General features: G+C 45.4%; 3 protein-coding genes across 4 annotated transcripts; 2 read left to right on the forward strand and 1 right to left on the reverse strand.

Moving 5' to 3' along the window:
• Positions 1-549: 549 nt before the first annotated feature.
• On the forward strand, positions 550-10,099 carry LOC128253667 (RUN and FYVE domain-containing protein 2). Its single transcript, XM_052982266.1, is given in 9 exon segments — positions 550-837; positions 951-1,175; positions 1,177-1,828; positions 5,482-5,915; positions 5,984-6,234; positions 6,294-6,696; positions 8,597-8,694; positions 9,236-9,686; positions 9,688-10,099. Coding segments are annotated over 8 exon segments (2,664 nt in total). The 5' UTR covers positions 550-837; positions 951-977; the 3' UTR covers positions 9,865-10,099.
• Positions 1,976-5,473, reverse strand: LOC128253676 (uncharacterized). Of its 2 annotated transcripts, none has more exons than XM_052982287.1 (4): positions 3,759-5,473; positions 3,339-3,703; positions 3,216-3,282; positions 1,976-3,091 (listed from the first exon to the last, which is right to left on the reverse strand). In XM_052982287.1, the coding sequence occupies exons 1-4, from the start codon at positions 5,386-5,388 to the stop codon at positions 2,889-2,891; spliced, it is 2,265 nt and encodes a 754-aa protein (XP_052838247.1). In that variant the 5' UTR covers positions 5,389-5,473; the 3' UTR covers positions 1,976-2,888. The 2 variants fall into 2 exon arrangements, with proteins under 2 accessions (XP_052838247.1, XP_052838239.1); XM_052982279.1 differs by having other exon boundaries at positions 3,216-3,285.
• A 438-nt stretch (positions 10,100-10,537) lies between the features above and the next one.
• LOC128252210 (endoplasmic reticulum mannosyl-oligosaccharide 1,2-alpha-mannosidase) lies at positions 10,538-14,756 on the forward strand. The gene is made up of 6 exons (XM_052979754.1): positions 10,538-10,935; positions 11,019-11,279; positions 11,448-11,949; positions 12,387-12,727; positions 12,784-12,971; positions 13,259-14,756. The coding sequence occupies exons 1-6, from the start codon at positions 10,843-10,845 to the stop codon at positions 13,911-13,913; spliced, it is 2,040 nt and encodes a 679-aa protein (XP_052835714.1). The 5' UTR covers positions 10,538-10,842; the 3' UTR covers positions 13,914-14,756.
• The last annotated feature ends 40 nt before the right edge of the window (positions 14,757-14,796 follow it).

Here is a 14,796-nt window from a genome sequence, read left to right on the forward strand (position 1 = left end):
TGTTTCCTATTCTGAGATATCTATGTATGTAACTTGTCTTTCAATTATTGCATAAAGATATATGTATAAACAGTGCGGTATCAAACTCAGCTTAAATTTAAATATATTTGAAATAAAAAAAATATATATTTAAGGGGAAGTATATATTGGACCAAAGTTGAATCTCATAAAGAAATTGATAAAGTAAATATTTAAAAACTACTAAAATAATCAAGTCTAAAAGATAAATCATATACAAATAAAAAAAACTTTATTCTAAACGTAGCTACTAATTTATTGTTTGATACATAAGTGATAGTGAAATAACTAAAGATATTAATTAAAAAAACGAAACTGAGAGCAGTAACATACAATAAAATATTTACATTTATTTGTTTACATATCTATATTCATATGTGCTTTCAAAAGATTTTAATAGGACGGGTTTTAAGATACTCCATCTTGATAACAAAAATGCATAACATTATTTTTAAGACTATGGGAAGTATTTGACTTTTCTCTAAATTTTCAATAATTAACCATATTAACCAATCAACAATTGTAACCGAATAATACTTGCATCGGAAAAGTGTCAACGGTAATATGTTCAATATATGTATCTGCACCATATCAAGAACACCCTCAACAAAAGCTCGCAAAAAGCTTGTGAGCTTGGCATACTTGACAAATCAATAGGATAAAAAACTTTTGTGCCAGTCTTACTCAACGCGTACACAACAGGATAACGGTGCAACCTTATAGCGGCTATAATCTTTCAGTTATTTGGTTAATTTTAAAAGGAAAACCCTCTTTAAAAGAGGTTTTCAATACTAGAAAACATTCAAGGGTATATAAAAGGTAATATAAGAGCAGGGGAGGAAAATCTGCAGCAAAGGAAACTTTGAACTTATTGAGCATCTAATATCGATGTATATATCTGTATTTTTATGGACGCCCACGTACATACACAGCAGCAGTAGCTTTGAAGCCTCAGCAAAATGCGTGGTCTTGTCGAGGACACGAAAAAGACCAAGTTGTCGTCGACCAACAACAACAACGTCAGCAGCAGCAGCAGCAGCAGTGTCAGCAATCGCCTAAAATCAGCTAGTACAGTGGCAGGATCAAGTGCCAGCAGCACGAGTGCGAAGCCATTGAGGAGTGCGGTGAAAACGCCAACAATGAGCAGCACGACGTCAGTTGGCAGCAGGAGCAGCTGTGGCCAAGAAGGCGCCTCAAACGGGGCAACAACAAGTTGGCAAGTCTGCAAAGTCCTCGTCGGCAGCAGCAGCAGCAACTACAACTGGAGCAACAGCAACAACAAGGGCGGCAGCGTCAGCGGCCAAAACACAAAAGGGTCAGAATCCACCCCCACAACAAGTGCAACCAAAGCAGCAGCAGCAGCAGCAGCAGCAACAACAGCAACAACAAAAGACACAGCAGCAACCCCTTGTGTTGCCGCAACAACCGCAGCAACACCAGGCGAACAACAGCAGCAACACGATTGCCCTGCCAAAAGCCTCGCATGCCAACACCAGCGAGGAGCTGGCCGGCGGTGTCCAGGACACCATTTACCTGTGCAACTTTCGGGTGTCCGTCGATGGCGAATGGCTCTGTCTCAAGGAGCTGCAGGACATCGATGTTGCCGGCGGACCAGGCAGCCAGGCAGTGCAAGCCAGTGAAAAGCTGGGCGGCACTTCGAACACAGGCTTTGGGTCCAACTTTAGCACGGGCTCCAGCTCCAGCAAGCGCAACAGCAAGCGCTTCTCCGGATTGTCCACCGGAAGTGGCGGAGGAGCAGGAGCAGGAGGAGGAGGAGGAAACGGAGGCGTTCTGGACATCACGGACAATGGTATTATGGCAATTGAAAACCTTATCGGCCGCCGGCTGTCCGACATGGTCCACAGTGGCTCCTCGGCACTCGGCCAGTCCCAGTCGCACACCCAGTCGCAGCACCAGAGTGTCGGCCTCTTCGCCGAGTGGTCGCATCTCTGTAGGTCGCTTCTTGATGCCTCTGTTGCCCAGCACGCTTCTCCTTTGTAGTGTCTCTTCATTTGTCAGTTTGATTATCCGATGATAACACAGGCCAACAAAATGAGGATCATATCTAGATCCAAATCATACTTTGTAAACGTTTTTGGGTGACAATAACAGGTTTTTATTTATTTTCTTGTAAGGTTTTTTTATTTTTAATTATGTTCAACTGTTACAAAACGTCGTACATTTTTGCTTTTAGTTGAACTTGTAGGTTACGATTATAATCGTTTAAGGGTTTGAAACGTTTTACGTTTAAATAAATTGGATTATGCTTTTGTTTTGTCGGGATCTTTTGCTTTTAGATTATCGTGTAGTTTTCGACTATAATCGCCAGTAAACAATCCAAAGATTTACCACTCATGATTCTTTATCAGCACGAAAACGTTTAGAAAAGTATGGGTTAGGTCTTGGTTTTCGATTTTGTTGTCCTTTGTTATCTTTTAATTAATTTGCATGCCTCTTTGCATTGTTGCACATTTGGTTGCCAGCTCTCTCGTTTCGGGTAACTAAACTGAAAGGGTTTTTTATCTTACTTATATGTATAAACTTATCTCAATTGACTCTATAACAATCTGGTCGACCACTTTTACCACCCTTAGCTATCTGAAGATATTTGAAATAGTCCGATTAATCTTTCATTACCAAATTAATTTGACGATTCCAGCTTTTTGTCCATCTTTTGCCGCGTAGATTTGTCCGACTCTTGTATTTAGCTCAAACTAGTTTGATTGGGACCGCAGCATTGACAAACAACTTCAATAGAAATTTTTTGTTTTTTAAAGTTATTAAAATGAAAGGTTTTATTACCTTATCATAAAATATACACAAAAACAAAATTGCGACGCATACAAACAAAAAAAAAAAACAGTTGCCGATTAGTTATCCTCAAAGGTTGTTTCCCAGCTGGGGGAATCCTTTACCGACTGTGGAGAGATCGCCGGGGTTAATCTTCTGTCATCCGATGAATTGAATTGATGAGCCTCAGTGCCGCCCTTTTTTCGAACCGCACTGGTTTCCGGCTTTTCTTCGGACTTCTCTCGGTCCAAACGAGGATCGTCGGTTGACTCGTTGTCCGTCACTGGTATTCGGAAAAAGGGTTAATGTCTTTAAAGCTTATATTGAGAAATAGCTACATTTATTTTAGGTATTTTTTTTTTTTTAATTTGAAATATTTCGGATTTTATATACATAGTTTAGCTTACCGATCCTCACTCGGTTGGTAGTTCGCCTTTCCGGCGTTGACTGCTTTCTCTCTTCTGAGGATTTAGTCTGCTGGTGATTCTGGGTTCAGGATTTCGAAAGCTGTCTCATTTTTGATAGCATACCTCCTTTTTCTGGCTCGCCTCGGTGTCCTTGTCCCTTTTCCGCTTGACCTCCATGCCGTAGTGCCTCTGTCGCTTCTTCTCCTTGTCCAGGGCGGTCCGCTCGCCTTCCGAAGTGCGATTTGGGGATTCATTTGATTTTAAAGCCGGCTTTTTGGCAGGTTGGCGAGCTCGGCGAGCGAACGAATCCTCAGAGTGAATAGCTAGGGCGGGGACTTGCTTGTTCAACTCGTCGCGACCCTTGTCGGGTACATAGTACTCCTCCCCTTTGGCGCGGGCGAACTTTAGGGGCACGCACTTCCTGTTGAACTGACAGCCCAGCGAGGAGGTGGAGGTGTAGGAATCGAGCTCCGGATTTGCCGGATAGCCTGTAGTGTTAGGCAGGAACAATTAGCCAATGGATAGACACCAATTTTCACTTACGATCATCCTGAACTGATCTCTGTGAGGTGCTGTGGCGACCAGATCCGGAATAGTAGTACCGATTAACGCCTTCGTCGACGTTCTTGACCTCCAATTGAGTGGTCTTAGCTATCAGCGGCTCCTTTTTCCGTTTCTCCTTGGGCGGCGGTGCCTCTGGAACCGGGGGCCGCACCGCCTTCTTCTTTCTGCCCCTTTTCATGCAGCAGCAGATGATGAGCAGAATGAGGAGCAGGAGCAGGGCCAGGAAGGCGGCGATGCACCAAATCAAGGAGTCATCGTTGTCGCACTCCCGACACTCCTCCAGTTCGTCCTGGCGGGTGTGGACCCTCTCCAATCCGGACAGCCACTCGTCCTGGTGCGCCTGTTCCTGCTCCGAGTCTGGGGCCTCCTGCCATTGGATCGCGGAGCGACTCAGCTTGCGGGAGTCCCCTTCGTAGGAGGAGGAAGGAGATCCGGCCTCCTCCTTTTTGTCGGCTGGGGTCTGCTCCTGATATTCTTCCTCGGGACTATTTTTCTGAATCAACAGTCTCTCCTTTATCTGGAGGATCCCACCCAGCCCCGGGTAGAAAACCTCATCCTGGTAGTGCATCTGCACATTTTCCCTTATCCAGGAGAGAAACTTGCGATTATAGTCGACCTGGCTCACGGCCAGAAATCGATGGCAGCTGGTGAGGGCTTGGAAGAATCTCACCAGGACAAAGGCGGATTTCGGGGAGCGAAGATTGTAGATCCTTCGCTTGCGGAAGGGCACATAGATGTTGTTCAGAAAGCCATACTCATCCACCGCCTCGAGTCTCGGCAGTGGCACAACCATCTGGTCCTGACCCGGCTCCTGGGAAAGACAGCTTTGATCCAGCAGGGCACAGCTGGAGGCATCCTCCTGGGATTTGCAGGACCTCGTGGGCAGCTTAAGAGGCTGGATCTTGGCACCTTTTAGCCTGCACAGTATGTCCTTGTCCGGTGTACGCCAGCCATTTCCGTTCGTATTGAGAGCCGTCTTGCACTGCCGATAGATGTTCACCAATCGCTCCACGGTGCTCAGCTTGAGGCGACCGGCGTAGAAGGAAACCTGAGCCATGGGCAGCAGGTAGTAGCGAAGGTAGCCGCCCAAAGCGTCGTAGAAGGACCTCTGGAGGATTAGTCGCGTGTCCTCGTCCGACATCCTCTTCACCAGCTGGTTAACGGTGTTAAAGTACCTGACGAGCATGTGCACAATGCTGTCGCTGAGCAGGCATTGCGGAAAGGATTTGGGCACCAGCAGCTCAAAATCCTTGCGGGCCGACATCAGGGCAATGTCCTCCGTGGAAAAGCAGTTCTTGCGGCAGTTGCCAAACAGATTGGTGCCCAGAAAGGGCACACTCGTCTCCGAGGTACTCCGCGCCGCTTTGGACAGATCCTTGAGCCAATCGGGCTGTGGGTTGTGCCTTGGTGGCGGGGAATGCTGACCACCGATCCTCTCGTTCAGGCCATTTCGGTATTCGCGCAACTCCGAGCTAAGCATCGATTGCAGGGTCAGCTCGTTCTGGAAGTAGTTGGTGGGCACCTCCAAGGTGGCCAGGTCTATGCTGTAGATGGGACAACCCCCGGGCGCCAGGAAAAACAGCAGCCAGGAGAGCACATAAAAGTTCATTACTCAGTTAATCAGTTGTCAGTTGTTTTGAAGCAAAACCCAGCGCCGGCCGAGTCACTAATCTTTTGGGCCCGCCGTTTTTACCACTTGCAGCCCGGGACACGGCGGAAATCGAGCGCAGCAACCTGGTGAACATCTGCAAGCTGGTGGTCAAGGAGCTGCTGGAGCAGTCGCTGCGCTACGGCCGCATGCTGGACTCCGACCACCTGCCGCTGCAGCACTTCTTCATCGTCATCGAGCACGTCCTGGGCCATGGGTTGCGGCCCAAGAAGGGTCTGCTCGGGCCGCGCAAGGAGCTGTGGGACCTGCTGCAGAGCGTCGAGCACTACTGCCCGGAGGCGCAGGACATTACGGCGAGTGTGAGGGATCTGCCCACGGTTCGCACCCACATTGGCCGGGCTCGGGCCTGGCTGAGGATCGCCCTGATGCAGAAGAAGCTGTCGGACTACCTGCAGGCCCTCATCGAGCACAGGGAGGATTCGCTGTACGACTACTACGAGCCACATGCTCTGATGATGAGCGACGAGGTCTGAGTGTGCCTATATCCCCAAAGGGGTAGGGGTCCCATTTAACCCGTATCTTCCTCATGCTGCAGATCGTTGTGATAATGGGCATTCTGGTGGGCTTGAACGTGATCGATTGCAATCTGTGCGTGAAGGAGGAGGATCTGGACTCACAGCAGGGCGTCATCGACTTCTCGTTGTACCTGCGCTCCAGCTCCCGGAATGCCGATGCCGCTCCGGAGGACAGTGCTCCGCCTGCCCTGCTGGATGCCACTGGGCAGGGCAACATGATTGCGGTGCTGGACCAGAAGAACTACATTGAGGAGCTCAACAGGCACCTAAAGTGGGTTATGGTCCATCCCATGTGGAGCGACCCCAGCTAAGTTATTCCCCATCTTTCAGCGCCACGGTGGGCAATCTGCAGGCCAAGGTGGAGTCGCTTACGACCACGAATGCCCTGATGAAGGAGGACTTGGCCATTGCCAGGAACAGTTTGCTGGTCCTCCAGGCCGAAAACCAGGCCATGCGGCAATCCACTCCGGCAGCGGACAACAATTCCACAGGTTCTGGCAGCTCCTCCGACAAGGACAAGGAGAAGTCGTCTGAGGAGCTGATTGAAGAGCGCCGCAAGACCAGCGAACTGGAGAAGGAGCTCAAATTGCAGGTGTCCCTCAAGGCGGAGTCCGACATGGCCATGAAGCTGCTGGAGAAGGATATCCACGAGAAGCAGGACACCATCATCTCGCTGCGTCGCCAATTGGACGATATCAAGCAAATCAACCTGGAGATGTATCGCAAACTGCAGGTGAGTAGTCCACTCAGCATCGTCAGGATGTGTTCAATTGGATAGAAGGCAGGGTAGTCAATTATAGATTACTTTCTGTAGAAACCAATTGAACCATCCCAATCATTAACACCGCTCACAACTCATCTGCACACATTCATTCGCTCATCTGGTCCCTTGCGTTTTAAGCTTTCGTTTATGATTTAACCATTAGCTCCCATTAAATCGGTTTAAGCCTAAAAGTCAAAACGTAATCCCGTCTAAAATTCAACCAGGAATGTGAAGATGAACTCACACAGAAGGGCGAGATGGTCTCGCGCCTGCAAACGAAAGCCTCACAAATTGGTAACATTTTACAATCGCTAGAAAAGAAATACGAATCGAAGCTCATCGACCAGCATCACCATGGACCAGGATCGGATCGGGATCGGGATCGGGTTCGGGAGGTGGAGCTGGAGCTGGAGCTGGGAGCGGATCCTATGGCGGAGACCGCTCACCCAATACAAGGCGACAGCAGAATCTGGAGAAGTTCGAGGCGCTCACCAAGAAGCACAAACAGGACGCCGGTCCGCCCATGAAGCGGATGCACCTCAAGATGGACGCCTTTCCGCCCTTCGATCCGAGCAAGTACCGGAAGTCGCCGCGACAGCCGGATGCTCCGGATGTACCAGATGCTTCGGATCCGGCTTCAGAGGTGGTGCCGCAGGAGAGCAAGGATGCCAATGCCAAGACGCCCATGTCCGCCAAGTCTCTGAACGATGAACTGGCCGAGGCGGCGGCTGAGGTCAGCCAGCATTTTGGCGTGGATGCCTCCCAAAGCGATTACGTCCTGTGCCGGGAGCAAACAGCCGACGTAGATGCTTAAACAGCAGCTAAATGTAGAATAATATCCTTAATTTATAGAGCCAGTTTCGGTTTTCACACTCACAGAATTAGTACTGTATCAATTTGGTTAGCTTATCCAGTTTTCACACATCTATACAGTCCATAGATTTGACCTGATGTCTACAATTAAGTTAAAATCCCTTCTAAGTGTATTTAGTGACTGACCGCATTTATACATATTGAAATTTATTTAATAACCAATATTTAAACGTCTGGCTATTAAACTTACAAGTTATTAGTGCCTAAAGAAATATATGTACTTTAAAATTCATTTAAAAACTAGAGGCAAACTAATTGGCTCTGATATGTGAAAACTTGAACATGTTTTATTGCTCCCACATCCTTCAGGCCTGGACAACCACTCAAAGTCCGCGTCCAGGTCCCGAACGGAACTCAAAGTGCAACTGCTTGACAAGACTTTCAACGTTGGAGTCCACAACTAACATAAAACATAAAAACAACCATGCAGCTCTATAGCTTGTGTGTGTGTGTGTACCATATAGGATGCCTTTAATCCCTAGACCAGATCTCCTAATGGAATAGAATACCAGTATACAAATTGTTAAAGGTTTTGAATTACTAATGTACGCAACCTGTTAGCTAAATTATCTTCCCAAAGCCCCCGTAAACAATGATTATATACGACTATAATGTAACGACGTATGTATGTATATAGGTATGTATAGTGCGATTAAAAGAGGCTTCACATGTTTAATATACATATGTATGTACGTATGGGTCCCCACGCAACAGCTTATATTGTAATTATACACTCAGCCTAGTCAAATACAAGTATTGTAATTATATAAATAAATATTGAGACGATATGAATCTATGAATCCATGCAATGTACTATACGCGTCGGAGCATCAGCCTATATTCCAATACTCGTACTCCTCCTCTAAATCGAACCCAGAGAAATAAAATTTATCCAAACCCCAAGTGTTTCATTTTCACCAAGATACTAACACCAAGGTTTGAGTTAATGATGGAACATTGCGACGCTGGTACATCCGCTTATTTTCTTCGTCGGCAGGACTGCAAGGCCTCCTTGACGCACAAGACGGAGCTGATGACCAAGCTGGAGCTTCAGAAGGAGGACATGGCCAGCACGATTGATCATCTGGAGAAGAAGTAAGATCGCTGAGTGGCTATAGTGAATTAGGGAACGGGATGGTCACAATTTTCAACGAAACAATAGGTTATGAAGCCCACTGTTTCTTTTTGCTCTTTCGAAATGGGTTTTAATCCAATAGAAATTAATTAAACACAGATAAGGATCTGTTAACATTTTCGAAATTATTTAAATTAAATTTATTAAATTATTATTTATTATTATTTGTTTCCAATTTTAATACTCAAATCTTATACGTCAAAAAGTTTTTGACTTAATTCTGAATCGGGCGATTTTTAATATTTTGGATGAAGGTTTATAAGAAAGGTGATCCAGAATTCTACTTTTGGTAGTTTTTTGAGTTTAGTTTTGACTTTTGGAAATTTAATAAAAAACAAAATGGTTACAATAAAATTGCCAATGAAGGCGTAATTTTAAGGTAACGTTTTTTGTTGAATTACCTGTTAATCACAAATATTATTTTCACTTTTAATTTTTAACGTAATTTTTAGAATTTTAATACAAAAAATGGTTTCAGTAAGCCTAATTTTCCCTCCATAGGTGGACCCATGACAAGAGCAACCTTGGAGAGATACTGAAGACCACATCGCAAACCCTGACCACCCAGGTGACCGCTAGCGAAGAGCGAGCGGCCCGGGCGGAGGCCGAGTCGAGGATTGAACGCGAGTGGCGCATTTCCCTGCAGGAGAAGGAGCTGAAGCTGAAGGAGAAGATATCCAATCTGCAGGGCTGCCTCAAGGAACTGGCCGAGGAGAAGGAGAGGAATGGCAAGCTGAAGGCCGATCTGGACAAAGTGCGAACCCAGTGGTCCGAGGCACAAACCACGCTGGAGGAGCTCGGCATTCAACTGAGCGTAAGCAAACTGAAGGTTTCCGAGATGCAGGACCAGGAGCGTCGCCAGCGGCAGCTGCTCTCCGGCTCAGCCCAATCCCTGCAAGCCATGCCGGAGGCGGTCGGCAGTCCCGGTATCTGGGCACCGGACTCCATCGCCTACCCACTGCACCGCCTGCGAGCGGGAGTTCAATCTCACGCGACGGAAGCACCACTGCCGCAGCTGCGGGGAGATCTTCTGCAAGGCCTGCTCGGAGCACACGCTGCCCCTCATCAATGCCCAGGGTCAGCCGGGCAAACCAGTTCGTGTGTGCGACAACTGCTACGCCGCTAAATGATAACGAACTAAGTGTGTATATAAAATTGACTAGGAATCGCAGGGACAGTGTGCAACCTTGGGATGTGCAAGTTTTTAAATTTCTATTAAATGTTTATAATTATCTTCTTACCTTATGTTAAAAAATATAAAAAATAACAGTATAAATTAGAAAAAACATATTAAAATTCGTAAATTTTTAGAATATCTCAATATTGTTGGTAGCACTGCCCTAGGTTGTGTGACTATTATTTGTAGTTGACCTAGCGAGGAATTTACAGTCGAACCCTCTGACATTATTTTATAAACTGATAAAGTTTTGTAATCAAATTTTAATAAAACTTTTGTTGACAACTTGTAAATCTATTTATAAAATGCATTTCTTTTTTTGGGTTGCATCAAAAAATAAAACGAGATAAGTTAAAGTCGTTTGGGCAAATATAGATGATTTTTAAAAAGCAAACTAATTTTATTTTCAATTTACATTAGAAGAGTTTAATAAAAATTGATAAAATGTTTTTTTTAAAGCTTAGTATTAAGTTATTTTTTTAAAAACTTGAACTAAAGACAAAGAGAGATTTCAAAAAATAACGGATTTGATTTTTTCTTACCGAATACCGCTAATATCAAATAAATCATTTTAAGCGATAGTATCGATGGTTATATATAAATCACAGCGCCTATCGATGGGTCGATTGTCGATAAACAAACTGCTCCAAAAATGCAGCTCTCGCGTAAATAATTTTAGAAATTCTTATTTGTAATTTGCGTAGAGTGCGGCGAATTAGCATATGTAATTGATGCACATGCAGGACTAGAGATGATGATTAGTGAATGAAGCGAAACAGTAGCTCGGGCCAATCTTGGTTAGTTAGCTCCAACTCCACTTCCTCCGCTGGCAGCGGCGCACAGCAATCGATTTTTGTTCGAGGCGAATGTTGAGGAATTTCCCAGCCGAATCTCCCACACTCTGAACTTGGCTCGCATTTAGCGGAGCGCAATGAAGGACGGCGGTCACATAACGCTCACACTCTCGTCGGGATCACCATTGGTGACGACGGTGGACGAGCGGGGCAGGAAGAGTCTGCGGCGGGTGGGTGTGAATGGGGGGATGGTCTCCTCCTCCCTCCAAAAGCCAAATAAACCCATCTTAATCTTTATTTATATCTCATTCAGGCCTGGAATCAGCTGCCTCGTTGTCAGCGTAATCTCATTATTCTGGGAATAACCGCCTTCTGTGTCACGGTTCTGCTCTGCCTGAGTGGCGATCAGCTACTGGCCGCCAGCCTGAGGGATGTGGACGAGAAGGCCATGGTGGCTCCCTATCAATTGCCCATGCCCAATCCGCACCATCATCCCGGAGTCGATAAGGACCTGCCAGAAGTCACAGCAGCGGAAGATAAGGGGCCACCCCGGGCGGAGGCTCTTAAAGATAAGGTAAATAGGAGACCCCCACTCAATTGATAAGTACCTAATTGACTAGCGTTGTTTGCCTATTAAGATAGCCCTGCCTATCAGTTCGATTGGCAGTTGGCTTTTTGATTTATGGCCGACGCACTTCCAGTGAAACTTTATAATGCTATCTCAATTACCAATCAATTTCAGTTTAATGAATTGGTTGCCTATGGAGATGCTAACTCAGCCGAGAACGTGGTCCGCCTGCCGGAGACAGTGGCCGCCCAAGTGCCTCCGCAGGCCGTGGCACAGCCTCCGCCGGAGAACAACAAGGAGCAGGACCTGGGCGGCATCGACATCCTGAACAATGTGGAGGAACCCATGCCACAAGAGCCAAGGGAACCGCTCAGCGAACGCGAACAGCTCGACGAGGCCATCAAGAGTCCACTGAATATGGGCGGTGTCAGCTTCAAGGATCATCTGCGCAAGATTCAGCCCATTCTGGCCAAAGCTCAGCACTTCCATGGCGCCACCAACGAGCGGCAGTCGGCTGTGGTGGCCGCCTTCAAGCACTCGTGGGCGGGCTACAAGCGGTACGCCTGGGGACACGACAACCTCAAGCCGATTTCGCAATACTCTCACGAGTGGTTCGGTCTCGGTCTGACCATTGTGGATTCATTGGACACCATGTATATAATGGGACTGGATGATGGTGAGTTTGCTTTTTTTCAAACTGTAGCATATTTCCATTTTTCTCTAGGGCAAGAAATCAAACGTTTAACTTTCACTTCTTCATTATATTTTGGGTTTCACGGGATCAATGTGTCACAAACTTTTCCATCAATGTAGTTGTAAGCTATGAAGAAATAGAGCGCTTTTTAATTGTTCCAATAATTAGTAAAAGCAATTAAACCTTGAAATCTTGCGAAAATATATATTTTTAAATACTTTTTGATATTCATAGTAAACTAAACCTTTGTTTTTAAGTGTAAAACTTAACTTTTGGCTTATTATAAAATAACATTCAGCTTCTGTTTTTGTTTAAGAATGAGCAAAAATGCTTTTTAAATAAAGAGAACATTTTAAATGCCCTGATATTTTAGATATATATATATATTTGAAATAAATATATGCTTCGTTTACCCACAGAATTCAAAGAAGCGCGCGACTGGGTGGAGCACTCACTGCGCTTCGATACCAAACGAGATGTGAATCTGTTCGAGGTGACCATACGAGTCCTGGGCGGATTGCTGTCTGCCTATCACCTAAGCGGCGACACGATGTTCCTGGAAAGAGCATCAGAGCTGGGAAACCGCTTGTTGCCCGCCTTCCTATCGCCATCGAATATTCCCTACTCGGACGTGAATCTCGGAGATCTGTCGGCACATTCGCCCAAATGGTCACCAGACAGTTCCACCAGTGAGGTCACCACCATTCAACTAGAGTTTCGTGATTTGAGTCGGTCCACAAACGTTTCCGTTTATGAACAGGTAAATAAATGGGATAAGAGACAATTAATGAATATAAAATAATTGACGTTTATCAGGTTGCTCAAAAAGTAAACGAAAAGGTGCATGATCTGGATAAGAATCATGGCTTGGTGCCCATATTCATCAACGCCAACACAGGAACGTTCCGCAATTACGCCACCATTTCGCTGGGTGCACGAGGTGATTCCTATTACGAGTACCTACTCAAGCAGTGGATTCAGACTGGCCGTAAGGATAACGATAAGTAAGTATTGTTATATGACGCAACAGTTAAGGGATTAGTTTGGCATATTTCATTTTCGGGATAATATCAATATTTAAACCAACATTCCACATCTGTTGGTGCAAAACACGCACATCAATAGGTGAAAATCGTTGGAACTGTGATGTTACAGCTGTGCAACCAATTGGTTATTATAACTATAAGAATTCTCTGATGGATTCAGCTGTGCAATCAATATGTTATATTCGTTGGGGCTAAGCTCGAACCATAGTCAATTATTTATTTTCCTGAACCATGGTTTATTTCAGTCTCATTTTGGATTATATGCAAGCAATAGATGGAGTACTAACCCAGCTAATGCGGCGCACTCCTCGAGAGCATTGGGTCTACATTGGCGAGCTGATCAATGGCAAAGACTTCAAGCCGAAAATGGACCATCTTACGTGCTATCTGCCGGGCACTCTGATTCTGGGACACCAGAACGGAATGCCCGACTCGCATCTAATACTTGCTAGGGATTTGATGGATACATGCTATCAGACCTATAAGATGAATCCCACACATCTGGCGGCAGAGATTTCGTACTTTGCGCTCACCGAAAAGGACGATCAGGACATTTATGTGAAGCCAAACGACGCTCATAACCTGCTGCGTCCGGAATTTGTGGAGAGTCTTTATTACTTCTACTCCCTGACTGGCAATCGCACATACCAGGACATGGGGTGGACCATCTTCCAGGCGTTTGAGACTCACGCCAAAGTAAATGCGGGCTACACATCGATGGGAAATGTGAAGAACACACAGAACACGCGTCTGCGTGATCTGATGGAAAGCTTTTGGCTGAGCGAGACCCTGAAGTACTTCTACCTGTTGTTTAGCGACGACCGCAAGGAAATCGATCTGGAGCAATGGGTCTTCAACTCGGAGGGCCATCCACTGCCCGTCTATCCGCTCAAGACTTAACTAGTGCCCAAACCGGGCAACTAAAAGGCAACGCAACTTAGTTGCGCCAGCGAAACTAACTGGAAACCGAATAGTGTCGGCGCATTTAGGCTGCAACAATCGTTTTACTCGTATTCGTACTTTAGCGCAAATGCCAAATACTATGCTAAGCTTAGGATCAGGCCGAGCACTTTTGGCCAATCGAATAAAGCAATGCCCATGGAGGGTTTGGGTCGATTTCTACTGATAAGAACCAATGTTAAATCGCAGGGGCAAAATGTGAAGGTGTAATACTAATATTGAAAAGAATCCGGAAAAATGTACTAACAAAAATTATTTAATTTTTTTACTAAATATGGCCAGAGATCTTAAATATCGATTAGCTTTAGGGGCTGTTAAATTTGATAAAAAAAAAAAAAAACAACAGAACGCTGAAACATTTTTCGCCCCAGCGATTTTGAACAAATTGTCGACCCGTTCCATCTTCCTAAACAAAATGTCATTTTAAAATCAGTAGTAGTGTGTACTGAGAACTGTTATTTTGTAATAATTTATTTCGTACCATAAGCACCTACTGTAACTTGATATTGGGCCATTGCTAACCCATCTCATTAGCCAGTAGCATCAATCGAATCAGCCAGCTGGTTTTAACCTTGTAATCTCTCTTGTAGTTAAATGTATATGTTTATGTTAGCAGGATACTAGAAACTCAGTTGCACTCAGCACAAAGTCGATTTGTGCGTTAATCTTTAAAGTACGTAATAAACGAATCTCACATGAGAATGCGCCAAGAGCATTTTCGATACCATAGGCAACCTGCGTGTTGAAAACAGAGCCGATAATAAAATGCGATAGTTTTTAAAATTGTATGGAATTTTCTTTATTTTCCTAAGAACATTTCACC

Source organism: Drosophila gunungcola, chromosome 3R (assembly GCF_025200985.1).
Source record: "Drosophila gunungcola strain Sukarami chromosome 3R, Dgunungcola_SK_2, whole genome shotgun sequence".
Taxonomy (NCBI): domain Eukaryota; kingdom Metazoa; phylum Arthropoda; class Insecta; order Diptera; family Drosophilidae; genus Drosophila; species Drosophila gunungcola.

Excerpts from the sequence above, each read along its gene's own strand:
- LOC128253676 (XM_052982279.1), bottom strand. The coding sequence starts at position 5,388 with ATGAACTTTTATGTGCTCTCCTGGCTGCTGTTTTTCCTGGCGCCCGGG. Across the intron at positions 3,286-3,338 it reads AGGCGAGCCAGAAAAAGGAG|CAGACTAAATCCTCAGAAGA; the intron begins GTATGCTATCAA and ends CAGAATCACCAG. Across the intron at positions 3,092-3,215 it reads TACCAACCGAGTGAGGATCG|TGACGGACAACGAGTCAACC; the intron begins GTAAGCTAAACT and ends TCCGAATACCAG.
- LOC128252210 (XM_052979754.1), top strand. The coding sequence starts at position 10,843 with ATGAAGGACGGCGGTCACATAACGCTCACACTCTCGTCGGGATCACCA. Across the intron at positions 11,950-12,386 it reads TATAATGGGACTGGATGATG|AATTCAAAGAAGCGCGCGAC; the intron begins GTGAGTTTGCTT and ends GTTTACCCACAG. Across the intron at positions 12,728-12,783 it reads ACGTTTCCGTTTATGAACAG|GTTGCTCAAAAAGTAAACGA; the intron begins GTAAATAAATGG and ends GACGTTTATCAG.